Source organism: Acartia tonsa, chromosome 13 (assembly GCF_053477335.1).
Source record: "Acartia tonsa isolate MP-2025a chromosome 13, ASM5347733v1, whole genome shotgun sequence".
In the NCBI taxonomy this organism is placed as follows: domain Eukaryota; kingdom Metazoa; phylum Arthropoda; class Copepoda; order Calanoida; family Acartiidae; genus Acartia; species Acartia tonsa.
In genome coordinates this window covers 1,772,172-1,797,374 of record NC_137272.1, presented here as the reverse complement: position 1 = coordinate 1,797,374, position 25,203 = coordinate 1,772,172, and the positions used below count along the sequence as shown (strand labels likewise).

At 32.4% G+C, this 25,203-nt stretch overlaps 1 protein-coding gene across 4 annotated transcripts in view; it reads left to right on the top strand.

The window, feature by feature from the left end:
- The window catches only part of LOC145303785 (protein lifeguard 1-like), a 60,861-nt gene extending 35,931 nt beyond the window's left edge, over positions 1-24,930 (top strand). For 2 of the 4 annotated variants that reach the window (XR_013873815.1, XR_013873816.1), the window contains 10 exons: positions 441-512; positions 13,707-13,777; positions 16,127-16,179; positions 18,663-18,706; positions 19,661-19,742; positions 20,103-20,176; positions 20,725-20,823; positions 23,337-23,388; positions 23,767-23,893; positions 24,082-24,930. Coding sequence is in view for 2 of the 4 variants with exons in the window: in XM_080145397.1 (XP_080001523.1) it covers positions 441-512; positions 13,707-13,777; positions 16,127-16,179; positions 18,663-18,706; positions 19,661-19,742; positions 20,103-20,176; positions 20,725-20,823; positions 23,337-23,388; positions 23,767-23,822 (603 nt within the window). In the remaining 2 variants the exon portion in view is untranslated. Of the gene's footprint in view, positions 1-440; positions 513-13,706; positions 13,778-16,126; positions 16,180-18,662; positions 18,707-19,660; positions 19,743-20,102; positions 20,177-20,724; positions 20,824-21,483; positions 21,515-23,336; positions 23,389-23,766; positions 23,957-24,081 lie in introns of those variants that run through there. The other 2 variants (XM_080145397.1, XM_080145398.1) reach the window with 2 other exon arrangements.
- Positions 24,931-25,203: the final 273 nt, after the last annotated feature.

Genomic DNA, 25,203 nt, shown 5'->3' with positions numbered 1-25,203 from the left:
GGAAGGTGTACTCCATTCTTTGCTCACAGGTATGCTGGATATGTATGTTAGGGTTTTTTCCCCAGACTTTTTTTAAAATACAGGAAGTGCAGTTACATTTTAATACCTACCTTTTGGTAAAAAAACACTTGTGTAAAAATTTGAACAATTTTGCCGTTTGGACAAGTATTATGCCCAGTAATTTCACTTTCAAATTTTAGGCCCCCCTTATTCATTTCGTAAAAAAAAATTGTTGCATCAGAACTATGGCTTCCAGAAAAGGCCTTGAGGAGTAGAATCAGGAACTTTTGTCTGTTTTAAAATATCTTGCTCCTAGCCTTAGAAATGTCTAATAACTACCATTATTAGGTTTTTTTGAGAATTGGCCATTTTCTATAGATTTTCTCAGGCTAGAAATGAGATATATTGAATCGGAAAAAGATCATAATATTTTTTTTTAGTTGATTGTAACCATGATAATTGTTGGTGTCTTCACTCTTCAAGAAGTTAAGCTGTATGCTAGAGATCATATGGTAAGAATTTTAATTTAAACTAATTTTAATTCAATTGTCCTTTTCCTCAGAGAGAGAGTGGGGACAATGGGCTGTTTATTACACAAGTCCACTTATTCGTTGCCTTAACAACTTTGGGGACTTATAGTGGATTTTGATTGGTTGGTTTATTAAATTGAATGTTCAAACGTTTAAACCACCAATTTTAATTGACAGAAGGGGTAATTTTGTGTATTATCATTGGGGATAGTAACAATGATCATTGTTGATATCTTCACTCTACAAGATTTCAAGGAGTATGTTAAAGATCATATGGTAAGAATTCATTTAAACTAATTTTAATTCAATTGCCCTTTTCCTCAGAGAGAGAGAGGGGACAATGGGCTGTTTATTACATAAGTCCACAAAGTCCTATAATAACGTTTTCTTATTCGTTGGCGTAATAACTTTGGGGACTTTTAATGAATTTTGAAAGGTTGGTTTATTAATTGGAGTGGCCAAACGTTTTAACCACTAATTTGTAATCTACAGAAGGGGTAATTTTGTGTATTATCATTGGGGATAGTAACAATGATCATTGTTGATATCTTCACTCTACAAGATTTCAAGGAGTATGTTAAAGATCATATGGTAAGAATTCATTTAAACTAATTTTAATTCAATTGTCCTTTTCCTCAGAGAGAGAGAGGGGGCTGTTTATTACACTAGTCCCCCAAAAAAGTTTTATAATAACGTTTTCTTATTTATTGGCTTAACAACTTTGGGGACTTCTAATTGATTTTGTTTGGTTGGTTTATTAAGTTAAGTGTGTAAATATTTCAACCACTTATTTAAATGTACAGAAGGGGTTATTTTGTGTATTAACATTGGGGATTGTAACCATGATAATTGTTGGTGTCTTCACACTACAAGAAGTTAAGATGTATGCTAAAGATCATATGGTAAGAATTTTAATTTAAAATTTTTTAAATTCAATTGTCCTTTCCCTCATCCCAGAGAGATAGGGGACAATTGGCTGTTTATAACACAAGTCCACAAAGTCCTATAATAACGTTTTCTTATTCGTTGCCTTAACAACTTTGGGGACTTTTAATGAATTTTGAAAGGTTGGTTTATTAATTGGAGTCACCAAACGTTTTAACCACTAATTGTAATGTACAGAAGGGTTAATTTTGTACATTATCATTGGGGATTGTAACCATGATAGTTAATGGTGTCTTTACTCTGCAAGATGTCAAGGAGTATGCTAAAGATCATATGGTAAGAATTTTAATTTTAAATTATTTAAATTCCATTGTCCTTTCCCTCAGAGAGGTAGAGGGGGCTGTTTATTACACTAGTCCACAAAGTCCTATAATAACGTTTTCTTATTCGTTGGCTTAACAACTTCGGGGACTTTTAATGAATTTTGAAAGGTTGTTTTATTAAATTGAGTGTGTAAATATTTCAACCACTTATTTAAATGTACAGAAGGGGTTATTTTGTGTATTAACATTGGGGACTGTAACAATGCTAATTGTTGGTGTCTTCACACTCCAAGATGTCAAGTAGTATGCTAAAGATCATATGGTGAGAATTTTGATTTAAAATTATTTAAATTCAATTGTCCTTTCCCTCAGAGAGAGAGTGGGGACAATGAGCTTTTTAATACACTAGTCTTCATAAAAGTTTTATAACAACGTTTTCTTATTCGTTGCATTAACAACTTTGGGGACTTATAGTGGATTTTGATTGGTTGGTTTATTAAATTGAATGTTCAAACATTTAAACCACTAATTTTAATTGACAGAAGGGGTAATTTTATGTATTAACATTGGGGATAAACATCAATTTATCAGCAAAATCATAATGAATATCAAAGAATTTGAAATCTTTAAAGTATATCCACATATCCTTAGTTATATAAAAGTAACATGATATCTGTCTGTTTGTACCGAAGGACCTCTGTAACCACTGAACCGATATGGTTCTCCTTTAAAATGTAGCTTCTCATAAGTCTAGTGAAGGTTTACAATTATTTTGGGCTAACACCCTCCCTAGATAAATTGGCCCAAGAAAAAAAAGACACCCTACCCCCCAAATTATTTTCTTTTTAGACAAAATTTTAAAATAGGCACTGGCAGGGGTCAACATCCCAAAAGTGCCCCTAGAGTGCTCTAGCTTTATGAGGTTATAAAACTGAATTTAAATCAAAACAAAATAAAATAAAATGATAATTATAAAAGTATTGGCAGCACATGTTAACCATGATAATCAGATGGGTTGTTGTTAGACCTTGAATTTGTTCAGTATTGAATTACCATATTGGTATATTATACATATTATCAACCAGGGATTAAAGGTATAGGTAATGGAATTCCACTTGCAAACAATAAAATGAAGCTTCTTATACTTCATTAGTTTGCTTTGATTTAATGTTATTACATAAAAAAGCCAATAAACACAAATTTCAATTTTTGTAAAACTTATTAAAATAGGTAGGTATAAGTTTAATTTCAATTTACGTTAATTTTTATATTGAAATATTAGATTTTTTTAACCCTAAATATTTAAATTTCTTCAAAGATGGTCTTTTTTCACGTATTTTCTGTAAAGATGTGTGTTAGTCAAATGCGCTTGTTATATCAAACTGTTCTTAATTATGAACATTTCATATATATACATTAGGTCAAAATTTACAGTTTGACTTAATAAGAGCATTTGACAAAACACTAACACACAACTTGATGGAAAATATGCGCTAAAAATGACCCTCTTTTAATATGTTAAATGGGTAAAAAAGCAATAAAAATACAGTCTGAATTTTGGTGTTCTTCTTTACTCCTGAAATTTCCATATTGATGCAAACTCTGTGTGAAATTCTATTTTCTCTTTCTCACACAATGGGATAAAAAAAGACAGAGAATGGGGACACTAGTCCCCAAAGTTTTATAAAAAAAAACATTTTCTTAGCTTAACAACTTTGGGGACTTTTAATGAATTTTGATTGGTTGGTTTATTAAGTTGAGTGTTCAAACGTTTTAATTGCAATCTACAGAAGAGGTAATTTTGTGTATTTGGGAATGTACATCTATTCATCCATCATTTTCTTATCCCTTTAGTTTCCTGGACTAAAAAAGATCATTAAAAAAGAAATATAACATTCTCGTAACCCATTTTTAAGGGTTTAAACTAGGTATGGGAATCCGTCGAATTTTTGGGCCGGATTCGAATTCCGGATTCTGAAGGAATCCGTCAAAAAAAGTGACGGATTCTTGCGGATTCCGGATTCTTATTTTTGGCGGATTCCGGATTCGGATTCCGGATTCTAGCAGTATTTTAAAAGGCCGTCCGTCACAGAGGGATAGCTTTTTTCGTTAATTTATCACTATGTTACTTGGTTGAAGCCTTGATTTGTTTAAATGGTTGACTTCCAGCATAACTAAAACATTTACATCACATTAGTAATTATTAAAATTTGTTATGTAGAAAAAAATTTAAGAGGGAGTTGTAAGAAAAAACTCAAGACGGTAATTTTAGCCTACCAATTTGGAATCCGGAATCCGCTATAAAAAACGGATTCCGGATCCGGATTCGGATTCCAAAATTGGCCGAAAATTGGGCGGATTCCGGATTCCCGACCCGGATTCCCATCACTAGTTTAAACAAAAAGTATCTGTTGTCTTTTAAACAAAATTAAGTGAAGAAAAATCATTATACATTATAAACTTGATGAGGCTTATTAGACATGAGCATTGGTAATAGATTTTTTGACTAACAAAACATACTTAGGTAGAAGGTTTTTAAAGCGACATTTTATAATTTAGAATTACAAGATTAGATGCCTAACTTTTAATGAAATAAAGGTACCTGGGCAGAAAAATGCACAAAATAAAAAAAATATCTTTGGTTTTGATTATATTCAGATAAATGATTACATCCAGAGATCTAAAGGAGTAAGACAATGGTTGATAAATTGATTTACATCCTCAAAGATAATAAACAAAACTACCTATCCTTTTTGTAGTTTGAAATAAGTGGTTGAAACGTTTGAACTCTCAACTTAATTAACTAACCAATTAAAATTAACTTCAGTCCTCATAGTTTTTAAGCCATAATAAAACTTTGGGGACTAGTGTAATAAACAGCCAAGTGGTTATTATTATGGGTTACATCCATGTGACACTGTGGTTATCTCTTTTCTCTCCCACCCCACCCCCATAATTCCCACAGTGTTAAATTATGCATAATAAGTTGGGACATCACCTGGGGGGGGCTGATGAATTAGAGATACCAATCAAACCAACAAATAAAATCCCTAAGGAACCAGAGAGAGAGGGGACTATGGACTGTTTATTACAATAGTATAATACCCAAAGTTTTATAATAATGTTTTCTTATTTGTTAACTTGACAACTTTGGGAACTTTAGTTGGTTGGTGCATTAAGTTAAGTGTTCAGATGTTTCAACCACTAACTTTAATCTACAGAAGGAGTAATTTTGTGTATAATTATTGTGGAATGAATGAACAATGTAGATCAATAAACGGCCATTGTCTTAAATTATCCCTATAGATTCCTGCAAAAGAACTGCATAACTGAATATTTAAATACAAAAAAAGACTGTTGCACTTAGTGAATAATCTTTTGAAAGCAGGGTTGATTTTGGTAGACATTTCAAGTTTAGACTCCCTTAAAAAAATGTGTGGATTGTATGGACTCCTAGCCTGATGAATTATATTCCATAATTACTGTATAATCAAATCAGCTCCCAACACCATCCCAAAAATTATAAACTTTAGCATTTTATCTTTTTCATCAATAGTAGTTTATGATTTTTTAAAACTGAATGATAATATATTTTTCATATATTAATTTATTATCTTGTATCTTAAGGTATTTGATTCGCCCTTGGCATGTAGGGACTCTGTATTCAAAGAAATATGGAGAAAGGATAAGAAAATAGCCTTAAACTACCCTTTTAATTAGGATGAAATTGCCTATAGCAATACCTGGGGCTATATGAAGCTTCCATAAAATAAAGATATCAATATTGGACAAACAATTAATGTGAACTAAATATTTGATAAAAGTATCCATGATTATTTTTAATTTTAAAAAAATTATATTTAAAATATAAAAAAAGATAATATATCTAATCTATGAGTTGGTATAATAAATCTTTAAAAATACTTAAAATATTTAAAGATATTACCCAAATCCTGTTTAACTTTTACAATTGATCCAACTGTAGTGGTTCAATGGTTTTAAAATTCATTGAAAATTGCTAACATGATAAATATTACCCTTGTGCAAATACTTCTCTGGCAATGTCCCTTTATTTAGTATTTGAAGCTTTAACTTTACTGCCTGCTTTTTTTGCACTTAATTTAGAAAATCTGGACATGTGAGAATTGTCCTATTGAATTTAAACTGTGTCTGGCTGTTTATAAAATTATGCACAGTAAGAATGATAAAATAATCTATAAATTGTAATCCCCTTAATTGAAAGCATTTTATCCTAAGGTAGTTTAGGATACTTTGTCATGATATTAAAGAGGGTCTTTTTTCCCTAAAGCTGTGTTAGCATTTAGTCAAATGCGCTTTTTTAAGTCCAACTGTTCTTAATTATGAACATTTCATATATACATATGGTCAAAATAATTGACTTAATAAGTACATTTGAATGAACGATAACACACAACTTTATGGAAAATAAGCGAGGGTGAGGGGGTGAGACACTGATGCTCCACTTAATTTAGCCAGGATAATCTGTGCAAACTTGAGCTGGAGAGATTGATGGCTAAGATATTGACCACTGCCAAAACTCAGTGCAACTTTCTCTACATTCCTCAGCTCTGCCACTTCACATTTTATCATTCTATCATCACAACTCCTAACAATAAATGCATAAATAAAGATGTATAACCCAGACAACTACCTGGGTCCAGTGTTTGGGACCTTTTTCATCTGCTAGAAAATTTCTTTCTGATCTTTTGTGGCAACTTGGCTTTGTTAATAATCCTGGCACTATTGGCTGATATTCAAAGACACAATTGAAAGTCGGCACAGTGTCCACATGTTAAGGACAAACAGTAATTTAACCCCTTTCCCCTCTATTGTTTTACTCTAACTACTTTCTAAGCTTTTTTCTTCTCTCTCTTAACTTTCTCAATATTTAGATTTAAAATGTTTATATATTTTGTTTATTAAATTAGCACTTGATAAAGCAATACTTAGGTATTTCTATTCAGGACTAAATCAAGCTTCCATGAAAAACCAATTCTCTAATCCGAACCTTCTAAATCATATATACAAAATCCCTTGCATAGTTTTCATGATTTAAAAATGATATTAAATATTAAATTTATTTTTATTTTTCTAAGTTTATTGCTTACCACATCTAAAAATGTTTGATTTTAATTATAAAATAAAATTCAGACTTGAACTGGTAACTGAAATTTAAATGAATGTGTCCTTTTAATTTTTAAAGATTCAAGGCCCCAAACCAAGCAAAGCAGAACACATTTGGTGCTATATATCTTGTTCATGTCATATATCTTCCTAATTTGAAATTAATTGGAATTTTATGGTTGGGCTGAAATAATTAAGCCAGGAGTTTTGCCAAATGGTGTTTCTTCATTTGTGTGCAAACACAAAGTTATGTAATTTTAACACAACACACAGAGTGGAGCACAGACAGGATTAGTGAGAGAGGGAACAATGGGCTGTTTATTACACTAGTCCCCAAAGTCTTATAATAACATTTTCTTATTTGTTGGCTTAACAACTTTGGGGACTTGTGATAGTGAGTTTTAAAACGTTTCAACCAATAATATTAATATACAAAAGCGGTAATTTAGTGTATAATAATTGTTAGTGTACATTATTTTATCAGTCATTGTCTTATCCTTTTAGAAGATCCCTGGACAGGATTACAGTCTTGAAATATTGTTATCACAGATACTCTTAGCCCGAATATGCTGAAAATGCCCATTCTAAATGCTAACTTTTGAAGTTTACAACAAAAATAATATTAGAAAGATATTGAAAGTTAGACTAAGTTCAAAATAGATATGAATGTAGATAATTACCCTTGCTATAGATTTTCAGTGTAAATTCATTGGGTAAAAAGGAATTACCTTACAACCCTCCATACTTACAGTACATAATATCCCATTCATTATCACTGGATGGTTGCTTTGATTTCTGGCAGTTTTGGTTACATGTATAGAAAGACTTTGCCAAAAGTGTTATGCTGCAAAGCTAGCAACCCTCCCTCAACACCACACATTTTTCCCTCCCTTTGTGCAATGGAGTTTGGTTAGAGTTATCATCAAGAATTAGATTATATCATAAAATTCCTTGTTTAATTACATATGAAGCCTTACTGCTTAATGTCATGAAAATAAGCTTTGCATGGAGTAGTTTTCTTCAACATTGATACTTATACTTTTTCAGATAGTATTATCAAAGATTAGACATCTCAACAACAACAAAAAACAGTGAATGTGATGATTTTCTTAATTGTCAAAGCATTTTATTTTCTTTAGAATCAGTTTTCTAAGTTAACTTTTATATGGAGGTTTGTCTTTCTAGATATTTAGGTCTATTATAAAATCTTCCTTTCTGTTGGCCTTCTCAAATCCTATTTATACAATATACATAAATTTGTTTGTTCAACAAATTAGTAGATACCTTTAGTTTTTCTTTTAAATATTGTTAATGATTAAATGATACATACTTATAAGGAAATATTCATAAAGGAGAAAAGACAATCACTTAATTCTAAAAAAAACTAAATTCAGACAGAGTGAGGGGACAATGGGCTGTTTATTACACTAGTCCCCAAAGTTTTATAATAATGTTTTCTTATTCATTGCCTCAGCAACTTTGGGGACTAAAGTAAATTTTGATTTGTTGATATATTATGATGGGTGTCCAAATGTTTCAACCACTAATTTTAATCTACAGAAGGAGTAATTTTTTGTATTATTATTGAGGATATACATCAATTTATTGGCCATTGTCTTATCCCTTTAGAAACCTGAACTTCATAAAAGCTATGTTATAAAACTGTGTGGTACATCTTTCAAAAGTTAAAACTCACTTTTCTCTTCTGTTGTTGAATTTAAGTTAACAACTTTATAATCCTTTCACATAACAAACTAATGTGGTAGCTTTAGTGTTTAAACAGGTGCATACAACTTCATTTTAGAACTTTCAAGTTTTACTTTCTACATAATAATCAAAACAGTTTCAGATATTAAGATAATATAATTCTGCATTATTGAACTATATCACAATTAAATGTCTAAGACATTTGAAAGTTTATCAAAAGAACAGTAAAAGCATAATTTTTTTGCGCATTTCCAAAAAGTTTGATGTTGGTTGTAGTCAAATGCTCTTATTAAGTCAAACTGTTCTTAATTATGGACCTTTTGGTTAGAATTAAAAACAATTAGACTTAAAATGAGCATTTGACAACAACCTAACACCCAACTTTAAAGAATTACACAAAAAAATTATGCTCTTTATTCTATTGAATACATGATATTCTAAAAGAAGGAAATCTTAAAATTAATATCACCTCAAAACTTTGAATCAATATGTTTATGGGTTACAATTACTCTATAACATAACAGATAAAGGCCAAATAAAGTCTCTTTAAAGTAAGATATTAAAGTACCAATACAATAGTGGATTTATTTTTATTTGGATTGTACACTAGATTTTTATGTTCTATAATAAAGTGAACTCTCTAGCAGGCTAAAATCTCCCATATACCCCTGCTTTACCCCATCCCCTTCCCTCCTACTGGATAAATGACCTGACCAATTTAATCACGAGGATATTGCAACCTAAATTGCTTTTTCATAATAACCTCGTATTTTCTACATCCATTATTATATTGCAAAATCTAACCCCATCAAGTTAACTAATTCAACTGTCAAATGACAACTGGTCAAATAGTGACCAACTTGTACCAATGTACATACCAAGTTTGAACAGACTGTCAGTGAAAGTAATTAAAATCTGTACATTCAATATCTTGCATCATTGACCTTCTGGCAATCATAGAGTAAATCAGATGTGTAGACAGGTATCTTATTCTAGAATTTTCGCTTCATAACTGATAACTATACTGTGGTTCTCAGCCATACTGAAAAATTATGTATAGCATAGTATTACAGACAATTTTCTATGAATATAAAAATGTACAATCATAAGATTAAAACCAGTTTTTTATGACATGCCCTTGGCATCTCAGGGTTAACAGTCTGGTTTTAATCTTATAATTGTACTTTTTTTTATAACTGTGGAAAGCTGTTTATAAAACAATGCAATAGATAATAATTCTTATTTTCTTAATTTTTCATTTTGTTGCAAAAGTGTTCTATATTCTCCTTTCCTCTGTTTTCACAGGCTGATCTTCTTGATTAACTTTGAGCAAACTGTCCTTTCCAGTGTTTTTTTCTTATTTTCAAACAAGTCAAGGGACTCTTAACAGCGAAAATTTCCAGAGAAAAGGCGAAAATGGGCTGTCTATTACACTAGTCCCCAAAGTTTTATAATACCGTTTTCTTATTTGTTGGCTCAACAACTTTGGAGACTTTAGACAATTTTGATTGATTGGTTTATTAAGTTGATTTTTCAAATGGTTCAACCACTAATTTTAATTTATAGAAGGGGTAATTTGTATAGCATCTTTGAGGATGTACATCAATTTATAGTCCATTGTCTTATCCCTTTAGATCCCTGGAAATTTCATTAATTAGGAAATTTTTGGGTTCACTGAGATGAATGTGTGTCTACTTAATCTTAATCTTAAATCATTGATACTTCAAAATAGTTGGTTATTAGATACTATTTAACAGCAGGGTCTTGTAGTTTTGTGAGAACAATGTTCTTCTGGCTCTCTAGGGTGATTCATAACTTTACACAGATTGAAAAGGCCATCATAAGAGATTTTTCTATAAGACACAGTCTGCATATTTGAGAATACCTATATTGAATCAAAAGTGTGATTATAAACAACTTTAATAATTATGAAAATAATTTTTAACTTCCCCTTTGACAGCACAAGTATTATCAATCTTTCTTTCAATATAATCAGGAATTTTAAGGGGTGCAAAATGAATTGATTAACACCTCCAAATTACGATGAGCAAAATAATCACAATTGCAAAATAAAATGTTTTAAAAATGCTGGTTTTACATCTCAATTAGGTAAAAAGTTTAACCAACTTAAAATTTTTATTTGAGGCAAATAAAATATGATCACCCTAGACTTCCCCCCCACCCCTAACCCCATGTTATGCGTTGGGAAGAACTGCATCCAGCAATTAATTAAAGCTGATGGCTTACACAGTGAGACCCCAATCTCTTCTCTCTAAAGTTAACACCACAAAAGGTCAATTTTGCAGGGATCTAAAGGGATAAGACAAATGTTGATAAATTGATTTACATCCTCAGTAATGATAAACAAAATTACCCCTTCTGTAGATGAGAATTATGGGTTGAAACGTTTGAACAATGAACTAAATTAACCATCCAATTATAATTCACTGAATTAACATCCCAAAGTCCTGAAGTCCAAAAAGTTATTAAACCAACAAATAAGAAAACATTATTATAAAACATTGGGGACTAGTGTAATAAACAGCCCATTGCACCCTCTCTCTCTCTCTCTCTCTCTCTGACAATTCTGCCAATATTTACATAATACTTCTAGAAAGAGTTCTGGAAATGTAAATGAATTTTGTCTCTTAGAATTGAAATCATTAGGTATGATGGCATTGATGCGCTAGTACCCAAAGTCAGTCAGAACCTGCTGAATTCGTGGACATTCCCTTTAAGCCAGTACCCAAAGTCTGAGACAATAATATGAATATTCGATCCATTGTCCCCTCCCTTACACCCTGCAACAATTACCTACCAAAATTTCACGCATAATTTTTCCCTTTTTTGAGGACACACAATCCAAGACACAGATAGAGTCTACACTCAAGAAGATTAATTTTACATACGTTGAGCAAAATGTGACCACACCCCTCAGAGTGTGTTTGGGGTGCAAATTTGTGTGCAGAAGAGGAAATTGATATGAGATAATTCACAGGATTTCTCACTTTCTTTTTCACATCAAATCTTCTTCACTTTTGCTTTCATAGCCATCACCCAAGGGCATGTTCTTAGTAGATACTTTGGTGGAAAAGAAATATTCTTTTTTAGTAGCGAAGCTATTCTATAATTTGAAATGTCCATCTGTCCGTAAGTCTGCATGTCCATATGTCTTGTTTTGGGGGAAACATGATTTTCTCGGCTCCTGTAAAAGATAGAAGTCTGAAACTAATTAACTATTATGCATCCATTGCGGTTGGATCTAATTTTAGCAGGTTTTTGGCTATTTTCATACTTTTCACATTTCCCCCCTTATCTTTGGATTTCTCACTTTCTTTTTCCCATCAAATCTTCTTCACTTTTGCTTTCATAGCCATTACCCAAGAGCATGTTCTTATTAGATGCCATATGGTGGAAAAGAAATATTACTATTTTATTTTAGTGTTCTTCTTCAAATTTTTCATTTACAGAAAGTTTCCATAGTTCAATCAATTAAAAAACAACAACAAAAAAGACATTTTTTAGTTTGACCAAATAAGTGCTTTGACTGGAAGATTGTACCCAACTTTACAAAAAATACGCAAAAAATTGTACCTTTCATTATATAAAACACTCTTAAAAATAGCATAGAACATGACAACTTTTGGGACTTCAGTGAATTTGGATTGGTTAGTTCATTTAGTTGAGTTTTTAAAAGTTTCAACCACTAATTGGAATCAACAGAAGCTGGAAAATGTTGTATCGTCATTGGGGATGTACATCAATTTATCTGCCATTGTCTTATCCCTATAGATCCCAGAACTACACCCTTGTGTGTACGCCATTGCAATATCATTTCTACATGAACATGAAGACACCAAGGATTTTAAGTGATAAGACAATGACCGATAAACTGATGTACATCCCCAATGATGATACACAAAATTAACCCTTCTGTAGATTACAATAAGTGGTGAACACGTTTTGACACCCACCAAAATAATCAACCAATTAAAATTCATTTAAAGTCTCCAAAGTTCTTAAGCCAACGAATAAGAAACCCTGTTTTTTGCCAACCCTAATTGGTGATATACAATAATTTATCGGCCATCTTATCCCTTTAGATCCCTGCAATAACACCCCCTGTGTACGCCATTGCATTAAGATTCTTACATGAACATTGAAGACACACACACAGATCAAAAAATTTAGTTTTTTTCCATATTGAACCAGTTAAAACCAGAATTTTCAATTGTCCGCGGACTTTTCTAGAAAAACCCTGTTTTTTGCCAACCCTAATTGGTGATGTACAACAATTTATTGGCCGTCTTATCCCTTAAGATCCCAGAACTACACCCCCTGTGTACGCGATTGCATTAAGATTCTTACATGAACATTGAAGACACACACACAGATCAAAAACTTGAAAATATTTTGTGAACCTGTCACAGTGCACAAAATTTTGACAAATATTTGACATAATATTTAGCTTTTTCTAGCACACAAACTTTCAACTTTTCAAGTACACATTTTTGTGCTGATTTGTTTCAGGGATCTAAAGGGATAAGACAATGGCCAATACATTGATGTAAATCCTCAATGATGTTACACAACATTATCTCTTCTGTAGATTAAAATGATAAACCAACCAATAAAAATTCAATAAAAATCCCCAAAGTTGTTAGGTCAAAGAATAAGAGAACACTTTGGGGACCAGTGTAATAAACATTGCTATGTCCCCTCCCTCCCTGCATTTATGTGCTAATTTGTTTGGTGTTTTAATGTACATATATCAGAAATATTTTTCAATTTGATTTTTCAAACATTAGGTACAAATCACACAATATTTAATATTAGTGAACAAAAAGTATTTAAATAAAAGCCATTTAAAAATATAAATATAAAATCCTTATAATAAAGTAACAGGATGTCTACTGTCTGTCTGTGCCTAACCACTGAACCGATATGGTTCTCCTTTGCAGGTTAGCTTCTCACAGGTCCTGGAAAGGTTGTTTGGTGAGGTTAACACCTTCCTCCCATATTAATTCGCAATAAAAGAGTTCCGCTAGACGCCTCTAGGGGCGTAGCCGCTGGTGTTTATGAAAGTTTCTTACATATTGATTTAATATTTATTTAGGAAATGTTTTGGATTGCCTTGGTTATCTCTCTGGTTGCTCTTATCAGCCTGGCTTGTTGTCCGGATGTCAGGTATACATTAGCTATCTTTCTATCTATCTATCTAATTATTCTTGGTTATCTCTCTGGTTGCTCTTATCAGCCTGGCTTGTTGTCCGGATGTTAGGTATACATTAGCTATCTTTTTATCTATCTTACTATCTATCTATCTTTGTATATATCTCTCTGGTTGCTCTTATCAGCCTGGCCTGTTGTCCGGATGTCAGGTATACATTAGCTATCTTTCTATCTATCTTTCTACTTATCTATCTTTGTATACATCTATCTGGTTGCTCTAATCAGCCTGGCCTGTTGTCCAGATGTCAGGTATGCATTAGCTATCTTTCTATCTATCTATCTATCTATCTATCTATCTATCTATCTATCTATCTATCTATCTATCTATCTATCTATCTATCTATCTGTCTATCTATCTATCTATCTATCTATCTATCTATCTATCTATCTATCTATCTATCTATCTATCTATCTAACCATCTATCTAACCATCTATCTATCTATCTATCTATCTATCTATCTATCTATCTATCTATCTATCCATCTATCTTTGTATACATCTATCTGGTTGCTCTAATCAGCCTGGCCTGTTGTCCAGATGTCAGGTATGCATTAGCTATCTTTCTATCTATCTATCTATCTATCTATCTATCTATCTATCTATCTATCTATCTATCTATCTATCTATCTATCTGTCTATCTATCTATCTATCTATCTATCTATCTATCTATCTATCTATCTATCTATCTATCTATCTATCTATCTATCTATCTATCTATCTATCTATCTATCTATCTATCTATCTATCTATCTATCTATCTATCTATCCATCTATCTTTGTATATATCTCTCTGGTTGCTCTTATCAGCCTGGCATGTTGTCCTGATGTTAGGTATACATTAGCTATCTTTCTATCTATCTTTCTATATATCTCTCTGGTTGCCCTTATCAGCCTGGCTTGTTGTCCGGATGTCAGGTATACATTAGCTATCTATCTATCTATCTATCTTTCTATGTATCTTAACATTATATATCTATGTATCTTTGTATATTTCTCCTAGTTGTATGGTCAGTTGCTATTTTAGGTATACATTAGTTTTCTTTCTATCCAACCTGAAATGTATTTCTATCTGTGTTTCTTAACATTATCTAAGTATCTAACCTTGTTTTATATATGTCTTGATATTATAAGCAAAGCATCACTATAATCAAGCTCCAACAGTGTAAGTATGTCCTTAAATAGTTGTCATCCTTGATTATATAAAAATCTAAATGAAAACACATATCCCTAGGCATGTAAATAGTATTTATGCAAAGTAGATATTGTAGTTTCTTCTGATGGAAAACTATTTATTTTGATGGCTAACTCTTAAAGGTTGAGTGATTCTCATAGATAAAAGGGGCTAGGGAGCCAGATAGATAGACAGTAATTGTAAGATAATATAAGCTGTAGATATCCTATTATATGAATTAGTAAGGATTTTTTTGTCCGTTGTTTAAGATTTCAATAACTACTGAACCGATTAGGTTCTCCAGTTTAGGGAAGCTTAAAATAGGTCCTGGCATTGTTTTATTCGTGGTAAAATTGTTTGTAATACAATGCTATACATAATTTTTATGTATGGCTGAGAACGGACTCTAATCCAGTGGATATTAATCGGTTTCAAAGCCATGCCAGAGACATAAACCTTGATCCTAATATCTGGAATCCTGCAACTAGCAGAGAGTAGAAAGTGCTATGTAGCAGGTTTAACATTATTTACCATTTCAAATTCATACTCAGCCATTTTTATAAATGGATTGCACACAAGTTCAGATAAATACAATCATTCTTAATAAAATATGAGGTATGGTCCTGTTCGTGACAACGCCTCTTAAGGGGCGTTTCGTTGTATTTTCACAGTAGTTTTTCTCCTAATTCTAGCCCTTGTTGGTGGCGGGACAATTTAACTTAGCCTATTAAAAGCTACTGTGACAATACGACGAAACGCCCCTCAAGAGGCGTTGTCACAAAAGGGATTATACCCAAAATCTGTAGTAAAGAGAGAAAAAAGGGATTCATTTTAGCGCGTATCTTCCGTAAATTTTATGACTTTATATAGGAGTAGAACTCTATAATTTGGTATTTTGTGGGGTGTATAGCAAACAAAAATCTTTAATTGATAGTGGGTTGGATACTCCATCCCAATTATCACTGAAAAGCCCCAAAATAAACCATTTTGCTCAATCTATTATTTTTTTGTTGTACTTTTAAAATCGTATTTATCTGCAATATCTTTTACATGTTTATCCATCTACATATCTACAATTCTATATATCCACTTTCTAGTTATCATCCATCTATCTATTCATCTATTTTTCAGACGCAAGACCCCTCATAACTTCATCTTCCTTGGTATGTTCACTCTAGCTGAAGGTGAGAATTCATTTTGTCTTGCATCTGAAGCGCAGCTTCTTTATAACCAGCGGCCATGGCCCTAAGAGGCCTCTAGGGGCACTTGAGGTGGTTGGGGGTCTAATTTCCCCACCAACCCCACCCCCCGTTTTATTAGTTTAAAAAAAAATATTTGTGGGGTGATTGTTATTGGGAGGGTGGTGGTACCCTCACCCTAAATAGTCATAAACCTGCCTAGGACCTGTGGCAAGCTACCCTTTAAAGGAGAACCATATTGGTTCAGAGGTTAGCGAGATCCTATGGAATAAACAGGTTGACATTCTGTTAATTTATTATAAGTGTTGCGTCACGGATTAACGAGAGATCTTGGTTTCGTGTTAATACGCGACAGGCAATCGACCCAATACTCGCCGTCCGATGAGGGAAGAAATCAGAACGTTTTAGGAAGGTTTCCTTCTGATACAATAAGGATTATTATATGCCCGTCTGTCCTCGAAAGGCAGTTAATAAAGTGTAAACGCTCAATTAACATTAAAAAATGTCAACATTCCATTTAACTATCCCTATAAAGTTATAATTAACAAACATACTTACTAGCCCAATTTAAAAAGCTGTGCTTTCATTATACAATGAATGTATAATATAATGTTTGTTTTTCTAAACAAAACATTGGGTAATTTCCCTTTGACTGTTAGTAGACCACTTGCATTAAATTTGTATATTCAATGATTATTAAGTTAGGTTTTGTTTAAAAAGAGAAAATATAGCTCTATACGGCTCCTAATAAATGGCGCTTTCACCTAAACATATTTCTTTAACACCAAAACCACCTCCTTATTTTTTGGGGGAAAAAAATTTTGTTTTTCCCATGGAGGGGCTTTTAATCTACGGGGCCCTATCTCCTTTAGGGTTCTAATCCTTAGGAGCCTATAAAACATTTTTTATTAAATTTAACCTAGTCTAAAATAAGCATCAAAAATACATATTTTTCTCAAAAAAAATGGTAGTATTTGGCGACATGGGGTAATTTTTTCGCATATTTTCTGTTAAGTTATGTGTAACTATATAGTTATATGTTCTTATTAAGTTAAATTGTTCTTAATTATGACCATTTAATATACATTAAATCATAATTAGTTAACATAATAGGAGCATTTGACTAAATAGTTACATTTAATTACATTTACATTTAACTACCTAAATAGTTACATTTAATTTTAGGGATAATATGCAAAAAAAACTGACTCCTTTTCAAAGGTGGATTTTGGGGAGAGGGGGGGGGTTATTAATGTATAAGAGATATTGAACCTAACATTTACATAAAAGAAAAATAAGAAATGTATTTTCTTAAAAACTTTTTCATTTACATCCTTAAAGCACTATAAAAAAATTAGATGTTAACAGTACAAATTGCGTTTTTATCAAGGATATTCTAAAGAGATAAGGCAATAAATTGATTTACATTTCCAATGACAATACACAAAATTACCCCTTTTGTTGATTAAAATTAGTGGTTGAAATTTGAGACATTCAAAAAGCAACATGTTTCAAATGAACGTAACAATTATAGTACCTAATCATCTAGAAATCATCGCCATCAAGCTTGAAATCGCTAAGAAAATTCCAACATGTCTAAATTAACAAAAATAGCTAACCGTTCGTGACGGACGTACGTATGGACAGACATACACTAGTTATAGAAAAGCTTCACTTTTAAAAATTAACAAAAAAAATACTTCTTTTTTACAGTACTAGGCCAAAAAATTAATTATTCATAAATAAAAGAATAAGAATACAAGAAACAAAGCTAGACACATATTTTTTATTTATATCATTTTATTTATATATTAGCGGCTGAGCCCCGAGCACTTAACTTGTGGCTCGATATTGGAAAAAATATAGGACAGAAAAATAGCCTAAATCCATACCCAGACTTATTTAAAAATAAAATAGCCTAAAACCATCTCAGGACCTATAAGAACTTCATTGTAAATGAGAACCATAACGGTTCAGCGGTTAGTGAGATCCTTTTTTACAGACAATAAAAGCTTACTACTTAAAGAATAAAAGTAACAAAGCTAGACATGTATTTTTACTTATCATTCTTTTTATATTAAGATATTTTTTTCTTAAAACAAGTTAAACAGTTATAGAGTTATAACATTTATTTTAAGAGTTAACCTTTTAAATACCCTCAAGTCCTAATGAAAGTGACAAGGGAATTGATAGGAATACCTAAGACGTTAAATATGGTACCTTCTTACTTTTTTCGGCACAGATCATCAAAAAGTTTGAGTAGAGGGGAATGCCTTGGCCTCAAACAGGCGCAACTCATTACCATGCATAGTGAGGATCAAATGGTTAGTTTTCTGTTGGATTTTACTTAACCTAATATCCTCGGGTGCTATCGCATTCCATTACAAGCGGATGATGCTTTGGTTTCTCTGGGTGATCTAATATATATGTAACATGGACATATCCATATAAAATGAATATTTTTTCAGGTTTTCTGCTTGGTTGTGTCACAGCTACCTATAATGCTAACGAGGTAAAGTTTAGTTTTAAAAAAAGAATATAATGATCACTACTGAACCGATTAATCTCTTCAGTTCTTGGAATCTTCACATTGATCCTGGGTTGGCTATTTCACTTTTGAATTTAGGTCTTTGGATTGTTTTAGGCTATATTTCTGCCATTGTCTTACCACTTCCAATATAAAGCCCATAGATAATAGTGAAACAACCTTTAGTATAAGCTTTCTCTCTTTATTATAACTTCTACAACTAGATATATCTCCTAGCCATTTAATCATCTTCGAACTAAAACACTTTTCATCCAGTTTCCACTTTCTACCTATGTAGCTTCATATCTGTCTGCTAGGTACCTATCTATCTCCTAGCTATCTTTCCATCTCCTAGCTATCTTTCTATCTCCTAGCTATCTTTCTATCCAGGTACTGATGGCTGTAGGAGTGACAGCTGCTGTGGTTTTCTATCTATCTATCTCCTAGCTATCTATCTTTCTATCTATCTTCTAGCTATCTTTCTATCTATCTATCTTCTATCTATGCGGTGATGAGAGTTCGAGTTCTAGTCCCCATGTGGCAACTCGAATTTCTCAGTTAAATACATTCACGCAACTTCCCCTGGTTGTGTAAGAAGGGGATAATTGAGTAAGTTTGGATACTCAATAGTCACGTACATAATATCAGTACTACCCTTATCCCAAGCTCCTCTGCGGAGAGCGTCATTCATTACGGTGACTTAATTTGGGACACCTGCCATACTCGGCGAGGGTGAGGTAATAATGAGTAGCTCTCACGAGATAGCGGGTCAAGTCATAATGTGCTTGAACGTGGAGCTTGATAGCCCTAGTGGCTATACAAAAGTGTCTCAGCCTACTCCATGACTACTTAGGTCCAAACCCTAAGAGACTATGGCTAATCAATCAATCAAAATCTTCTATCTATCTTTCTTTCTCTCCTAGCTATCTTTCTATCTAGGTATTAATGGCTGTGGGAGTGACAGCCGCCGTGGTTTTCGCCCTCACCATCTTCGCCTTCCAAACCAAGATTGATTTCACAGGAACATAAATTTCTTAAAAATGTACTAGCGGGTACGACTCGAGAGGCCTCTAGGGGCACATGAGGAATGGGGAGTTAAATTCTAATAACTATTTTAGATTTAAAAAGAAAAAGTAAAAACAAATTTAGGGGGGGGGGCAATTTCTCTTGAGAGGGTGGTGTTACCGTGTTACCCTCCCTCAAAATAGTTATATACCTTCCCAGGACCTATGAGAAGCTACCCTGTAAAGGAGAACCATATCGGTTCAGCGGTTAGCGAGATCCTTTGGTACAAACAGACTGACAGATAAACAGACAGACAGACTTACAAACAGACGGACATCTCGTTACTTTATTAAAAGAAATGTATGTTTTTGAACAGCTATGGGCGGAGCACTGATGGCTGTTCTGGTGGTGTTTATCCTTTTTGGTCTCATTGCTGCTTTCTTTCCTCAGGAATATACAATATTTTCATCAAGCAACCTTTGTCTTTATGTCTCATTACGCACAGATTAGTCATAAATCATCAAAAGAGGGAAGGGGTGGGGGGAAAATACGACACTTTTTGTAATAAATGTATTAAGTACTAGCAAATTGCTTTTTTGTAGCAACTTTGCTGTTTTAATATTCCCGACGCTATTGACTGATATTGAAAGACCCTCTGAGTGGGGGCATACATTAATTTAACCTCTTCCCCCTTTTTTTGTAACCAGTCTTAACGCGCAGAGATGAGGCATAACCAGGTAGGAAGGGGACAATGGGCTTTTTTTTACACTGGTCCTCAAAGTTTTTATACAAAGTTTTCTTATTCGTTAGCTTATAAATTTTTGGGAATTTTGATTGGTTGGTTCATTTAGTTCAGTGTCTAAACGTTTTAACCACTAATTGTAATCTACAAAAGGGATAATTTTGAGTTTCAACATGGGAGATGTACGTCAATTTATCGACCATTGTCTTATCCCTTTAGATCCATGATTGAATATTGTCAATTTTTTGATGTACAGAGTCGAACCTTGAACCTTGTGTATGCCGCTATTGGAGCTGTCATCTTTTCCCTCTACATCGTTTATGATACTCAGATTATGGTTGGTGGAAAACACAAGGTGAGTCAATGATTACTAGCAGATACGGCATAAAAAAGGTATAGATATGGCACCTACAGAAAAATAGCCTAAAACCATAGCCGCTATTGAAGTTGTCATCTTTTCCCTCTACATCGTTTATGATACTCAAATCATGGTTGGAGGAAAACACAAGGTCAGTCAAAGATTACTAGCAGATACGGCATAAAAAAAGGTACAGATAGGGTACTAATAAATAGCCTAAAACCATAGCTAGTTATTGGAGCTGTCATCTTTTCCCTCTACATCGTTTATGATACTCAAATTATGGTTGGTGGAAAACACAAGGTGAGTTAATGATTACTAGCGGATACGGTATAAATAGGGTACAGATATAGGGTACTGAAAAATAGCCTAAAACCATAGCTAGCTATTGGAGTTGTCATATTTTCCCTGAACATCGTTTATGATACATAGGTGAGTTATACTTATAATAAAGTAACATGATGTCTGTCTGTCTGCCTGTACCGAAGGATCTCGCTGTTCACTGAACCGATATGGTTCTCGTTTAACAAGGTGAGTCAAGGAATACTAGCAGCTACGCCCCTAGTGGCCTCTAGTGGCACATAAAAGGTTTTTTTCAATCTTATTTACGATCAGCTGTTTATTAATAAACTTACCTATCTTGTTTTATTATTTTAGTATTCTCTCTCCCCCTAAGAATATATGTATGTGTTTTTTGGGAAATGTGATTTTCTCAACTGCTATATTAGATAGACAGCTGCAATTTTTAGTCAAGATTCTTGATATTTATACGGATCTGCTCTATACATTTTTATCCATCTGTCTGACGGTCATGCTTATAAAGACAAAAGCCTTATTATTTCAGTTCAAAAAGTCCTCAGTTTTCAAGAAAATTAATCCTATTTTATTTTAGTATTATCTCTCTTTCTAATAACGAATTTGTGTTTATTAGGGAAATGTGATTTTCTCAACTGCTATTTTAGATAGACAGTTGTATTTTTTAGTCAAGATTCCTAATATTTATACGGATCTGCTCTATACATTTTTGTCTGTCTGTCTGACACGGTCATGCTTAAAAAGACAAAACCTTATTATTTCAGTTCAAAAGTCCTCAGTTTTAAAGAAAATTAATCCTTTTTTATTATAGTATTCTCTCTCTTTCCCATTAAGAATATCTGTTTGTTTGGGAAATGTGATTTTCTCAACTGCTATATTAGATAGACAGCTGCAAGTTTTTGTCAAGATTGATATTATTTTTGTGCATCTGCTTTATACATTTTTGTCCGTCTGTCTGACGGCCATGCTTAAAAAGACAAAAACCTTATTATTTCAGTTTAAAAAGTCCTCAGTTTTCAAGAAAATTAATCCAGTTTTATTTTAGTATTCTCTCTCTTTCCCATTAAGAATATCTGTTTGTTGGGGAAATGTGATTTTCTCAACTGCTATATTTGATAGACAGCTGCAAGTTTTTGTCAAGATTGATATTATTTTTGAGCATCTGCTTTATACATTTTTTTCCGTCTGTCTTACGGTCATGCTTAAAAAGACAAAACCTTATTATTTAAGTTCAAAAAGTCCTCAGTTTTCATGAAAATTAATCCTATTTTATTTTAGTATTATCTCTCTTTCCCATAACGAATTTGTGTTTATTAGGGAAATGTGATTTTCTCAACTGCTATATTAGATAGACAGCTGCAATTTTTAGTCAAGATTCTTAATATTTATACGGATCTGCTCTATACATTTTTATCCATCTGTCTGACACGATCATGCTTAAAAAGACTAAACCTTATTATTTCAGTTCAAAAAGTCTTCAGTTTTCAAGAAAATTAATCCTATTTTGTTTTAGTATTCTCTCTCTTTCCCATTAAGAATATCTGTTTGTTTGGGAAATGTGATTTTCTCAACTTCTATATTAGATAGACAGTTGCAAGTTTTTGTCAAGATTGATATTATTTTTGTGCATCTCCTCTATACATTTTTATCCATCTGTCTGACACGGTCATGCTTAAAAAGGCAAAAACCTTATTATTTCAGTTCAAAAAGGCATCAGTTTTCATGAAAATTAATCCTTTTTTTATAGTATTCTCTCTCTTTCCAATAAGGAATTTGTGTTTATAAGGGAATTGTGATTTTCTCAACTGCTATATTAGATAGACAGCTGCAATTTTTAGTCAAGATTCTTAATATTTATACGGATCTGCTCTATACATTTTTGTCTGTCTGTCTGACACGGCCATGCTTAAAAAGACAAAAACCTTATTATTTCAGTTCAAAAAGTCATCAGTATAAAGAAAACTAATCTTATTTTATTAATATAGTATTCTCTCACTCCCGAAGAATAACTGTTTGTTGGGGAAATGTGATTTTCTCAACTGCCATTTTATATAGACAGCTGCATTTTTTTTCAAGATTCATATCATTTATACGGATTTGCTCTCTGCATTTTTATTCGTCTGTCTGACACGGCCATGCTTTAAAAAGTTCAAAAGTCCTCAGTTTTTATGAAAATTAATCCTTTTTTGTTTTAGTATTCTCTCTCTCCAGAAGAATATGTGTTTGGAGCTCTCAATCTTTACCTAGGAAATTATAGTTTAAATATTTATTTATAGTCCCCAGAATTTTATAATAACGTTTCTTGTTCGTTGCTTTAAAAACTTTGGGGACTTTTAATTTATTTTCAAGTGTTAATTATAGAAGGATTAATTTTGTTAATCTTTAATGGGGATGTACATCAATTTATCGGCCATTGTCTTATCCATTTAGATCCCTGTAGAGCATCCGCAACGTCGTCAAGGTTCGAATCTCGTCCTGACACAGCGTCATAACTAAAGACGTTAAAAATGGTTCCCACTGATGCTATGTCATATTAGTTAGTGTGAGTAATTTTGTTTATTTTATTTATAAAACAATCAATTTTTGATGGCATCAGAAAATATTTAAACTAAAAATAATGTGCAGACATCATCAATCTGTTCATGTATATTCTATCCATCATTGGAAATTCAAGAAACTAAGAAAATAAAGAAGAGAAATGAAGAAAAATTATTGTTTTATAGACAGCTTTACGCGGATGTTAAATTAAAAAGTCATTAGATTAAAATCAGAGCTGGATCTTTAAATCATTTTAATGGTGAGCCAGATCGGGGTGCGCTGAATTTCAGACAATGAGAGCACAGCATTTTTTAAAATGCCGTGCTGTGATTGGCTGTAATTCGTCGCACCCCGATCTGGCTCACCACTAAAATGATTTAAAGATCCAGCTCAATTTTTTAGCCCCCCCGAGGAGCCGTTGGCCCGAGTTAAAAAAAACTGGTATAAGTCTTATGATTTTATTTTAATATTTGTGGAAAATTGTCTGTAATGCGATGTTGTATATGCTTTTTCTTGTATATCTAAAAACCGGTTCTTATTCAGCGAATTTTAATCGGTTTCGAAGCCATACTGGAAATTTAGATTTTGAAAATTGTGTAAAAATTATATTTTTGTGTATTTTTAGCTTCATTCCAAAAAAATTTAGAATGTCAAATTTAGCACTAAAGTTGTATAATTCTTATTTATATTTGTTGCTAATAGTTAATTTAAATTCAAAAGCATTTGATGTCAGGAAGGTTTTTGTGTATAGTCCCTTTCGTGAAATCGCATCTTAAGGGGCGTTCCGTAGTATTTTCATATTTTCCTCCTATTTTTGGTCCCAGCAGCCAATTGTCTAACCCTGTGGGGCAATCACCCAACCTAAAATAACCTTCTGTGAAAATACGACATAACGCCCCTTAAGAGGCGATGCCACGAAAGGGACTAAACCCAGATATTTTCAAATAAATTTTAGTGATTTTTATGTATTAATATCTGCTGTTGAAATAGTGGTTTTAATTATACCCTTTTCCAGCTTAATTAAGAGGGTTATTATTTTTTGCATATTTTCTATAAAGTTATTGTGTTAGCGTGTAGTCAAATGCGCTTGTTAAGTCAAATTGTTCTTAATTATTGTCCATTGCATGTAAATACATCTGGTCAAAATTAAGAACAGTTTGACTTAATAAGCGCATTTGAAAAAACGGTACAACATAACTTTACGGAAAATAAACGAATAAAATGACCCTCTTTAATAAATAATAGTGATTTTTTTTAAAAATATTTATTTAACCACGTATTTATATAACAAAATAACTAAAATATATCTAAATGTATTTTCCAACCTATATTTACTCAAAACATATTGTACTACAAAGCCAATTTAAAAAAAAAAATTGTCAAAAGCAACTTGAAGCCAAATTTTGAAAAATACGTTTTGATATAGGATTAGGTAGTTGTAATCGATTTGAATCATATGATATTTAAGTCAGGGAGAGAGGAGACAGTGGGCTTTTTATTACACTATATATAGTCCTCAGAGTT